Raw genomic sequence first — 1,301 nt, forward strand, 5'->3', positions numbered from 1 at the left:
CATTTATGTACGTATTCCTTCTTAATCAATAAATATTGTATTTGTTCATAAAAAAAGGTTCAGTAAAAATAAATAAAAGATTGTTCGTATACTTTTGGGGTGAGATGTGAAGACTAATAGATACACGAGCCAGATTAATTAGATCCCCGAAAATATCTTTTATCAATGGATTGTGTTTCTTGGGCATCCATTAATTTGGGAGAATAAGAGATTAAAGATAAACAATAAACATCAATGGAAAAGGAAGAAACAAAATCAATCAATCTGATTAGGATGAAGTTTACAACAGTAGTTATGTCTCTTATACAATCATAATTGGCTCATGTCCCGGCTCTTCTTGACTAGTGAGTTCCCGGGCGGAAAAATATGGATTAGAAAAATCAGAATTTCGGATACAAGGGTAAGCATCCTTCTGAACATGTGCTACCCTAGCTGTACTAAAATCCATATTGTTAGCCTCGGGTTCTCCTTGGCTTCAAGAAAAAACGATGTCAAGCAGTTATATTTCAGCTGTACTTGATGTCAAAACTGTATGTTGTACTCTCATCCACTGGATTGAGAAATTAGGTGCAGGAATCTGTCTTCACTGCAAGGGATTGTGATTCCACCCATGGGATGATGATATCCAAATTCTTCTTCAGCCTGACTTAGCAAGTCTTGGAATGAAGGCTGGTTCAAGCACGATACTGGAATCACAAACCGCTTTCTTTGCCCTTCTCCAACATAGACCGCAAAGCAGCCCTTTGGAACATCGATGGCTTTCGAAGCAGCCTCGTTCGAGGTTGAGTGTCGAAAAATTTTCTTACCGGGCAAGCGAAAACCCATGGTTTTTTTATTTGTCTAGAGGATGATTTGCAAAAGAGTTTAAAGAAATTGTAAAACAATACAAGTGGATAAATGTTGAAGAATGTGAAACTTGTGCTGCTTGTGAAGCCAATTGGGTTTATTATATAGATGAAGAGTGTAGGATATTGGCAATGAGAACTCACATGGTTTGGTCTATCCACTATTTGTTTTGTGGACTTCATCTGTTATTGGCCAAACCAGTAACCTTCCTGAGAAACATCTTGCCCTACCTCCTTTAGTTAAACCAAGTAGCCAATGAAAGATACAGATTGAAATTCAAATAATAAAAATCTTAGGAAATATAGAGCTGCAAGCAAACGAGGGGCCAATATTCAAATAGATAATAGCGTAGCTACTCTTATAATTATTAATGTTAGTGAGAAACGCTTCAAGGAGAAATTTTTCATTGTGCTCAGAACACGGATGATACATCACGTGATATTATTTAAGTGGAG

General features: G+C 36.8%; 1 protein-coding gene across 1 annotated transcript; it reads right to left on the reverse strand.

Moving 5' to 3' along the window:
* Positions 1 to 416: 416 nt before the first annotated feature.
* Positions 417 to 904, reverse strand: LOC148693605 (auxin-induced protein 6B-like). The gene has a single exon (XM_088678211.1). It carries the CDS (start codon positions 823 to 825, stop codon positions 544 to 546), a length of 282 nt encoding a protein of 93 aa, XP_088534337.1. The 5' UTR covers positions 826 to 904; the 3' UTR covers positions 417 to 543.
* Positions 905 to 1,301: the final 397 nt, after the last annotated feature.

Source organism: Pyrus communis, chromosome 10 (assembly GCF_041283825.1).
Source record: "Pyrus communis isolate YQ-2024b chromosome 10, ASM4128382v1, whole genome shotgun sequence".
Lineage (NCBI taxonomy): Eukaryota > Viridiplantae > Streptophyta > Magnoliopsida > Rosales > Rosaceae > Pyrus > Pyrus communis.